Source organism: Cystoisospora suis, assembly GCF_002600585.1.
Source record: "Cystoisospora suis strain Wien I chromosome Unknown contig_3180, whole genome shotgun sequence".
NCBI lineage: Eukaryota > Apicomplexa > Conoidasida > Eucoccidiorida > Sarcocystidae > Cystoisospora > Cystoisospora suis.
The window spans coordinates 12,426-12,971 of record NW_027155975.1 but is presented as its reverse complement, the minus strand read 5'-3'; the positions used below and the strand labels follow the sequence as shown (position 1 = coordinate 12,971).

General features: G+C 54.0%; 1 protein-coding gene across 1 annotated transcript; it reads left to right on the top strand.

The window, feature by feature from the left end:
* CSUI_006326 (uncharacterized protein) lies at positions 1-346 on the top strand (the record flags this gene model as incomplete). The annotated part of the gene is made up of 1 exon (XM_068066489.1): positions 1-346. A coding segment is annotated over one exon (122 nt), but the record flags the coding sequence as incomplete, so codon positions are not given.
* Between the last annotated feature and the right edge of the window lie 200 nt (positions 347-546).

The window sequence follows — 546 nt, the reverse complement described above, 5'->3', positions numbered from 1 at the left end:
CGGTCGTGAGCTTCAAGAGAGCGAAACAGGCTTGTTCCTCGGCGGGTCGGTGGGTACGTGAAAAAAGCATGTCAACACGTTGCGAGCAGCAGCCGACGGACTGCGGTCACTCAGTCCGCTGATCCCTGTAGGCTCCACTCCTGCATAAAAAGAACAAGGCGTACTCAGTAGGAGTACTCGTAGTCGTAGTAGAAGTGTGTTGGTTTGTGCAACCGGACCTTTCGGAACAATGGGAAGTTCGTGGATGACGTTGAATTGTGGCCGCTCTCTTTCGAACGTAAGAGATAGATGGTGACGATCGAGTTGGCGAACCAGCTGCTTCTCTGACTGACCGTGCCTTGCAGGTGTGTGAACCGACATAAAAAGTGGAAACACAGAATAACAGAGGTGCTGCCGGCTTCGTCAGGAAAGTAGACGCAGGAGCGCGTTCACTCCGCACAACTCCGTCGAGAAGAGTGGTTGTGTGCGGAGCGGAACAGAATGCGCTGCAACTCCCGTTCGGTAGGGGGTAGATTTCGTTTCTCGAACCCCTGACAGCGGAACACC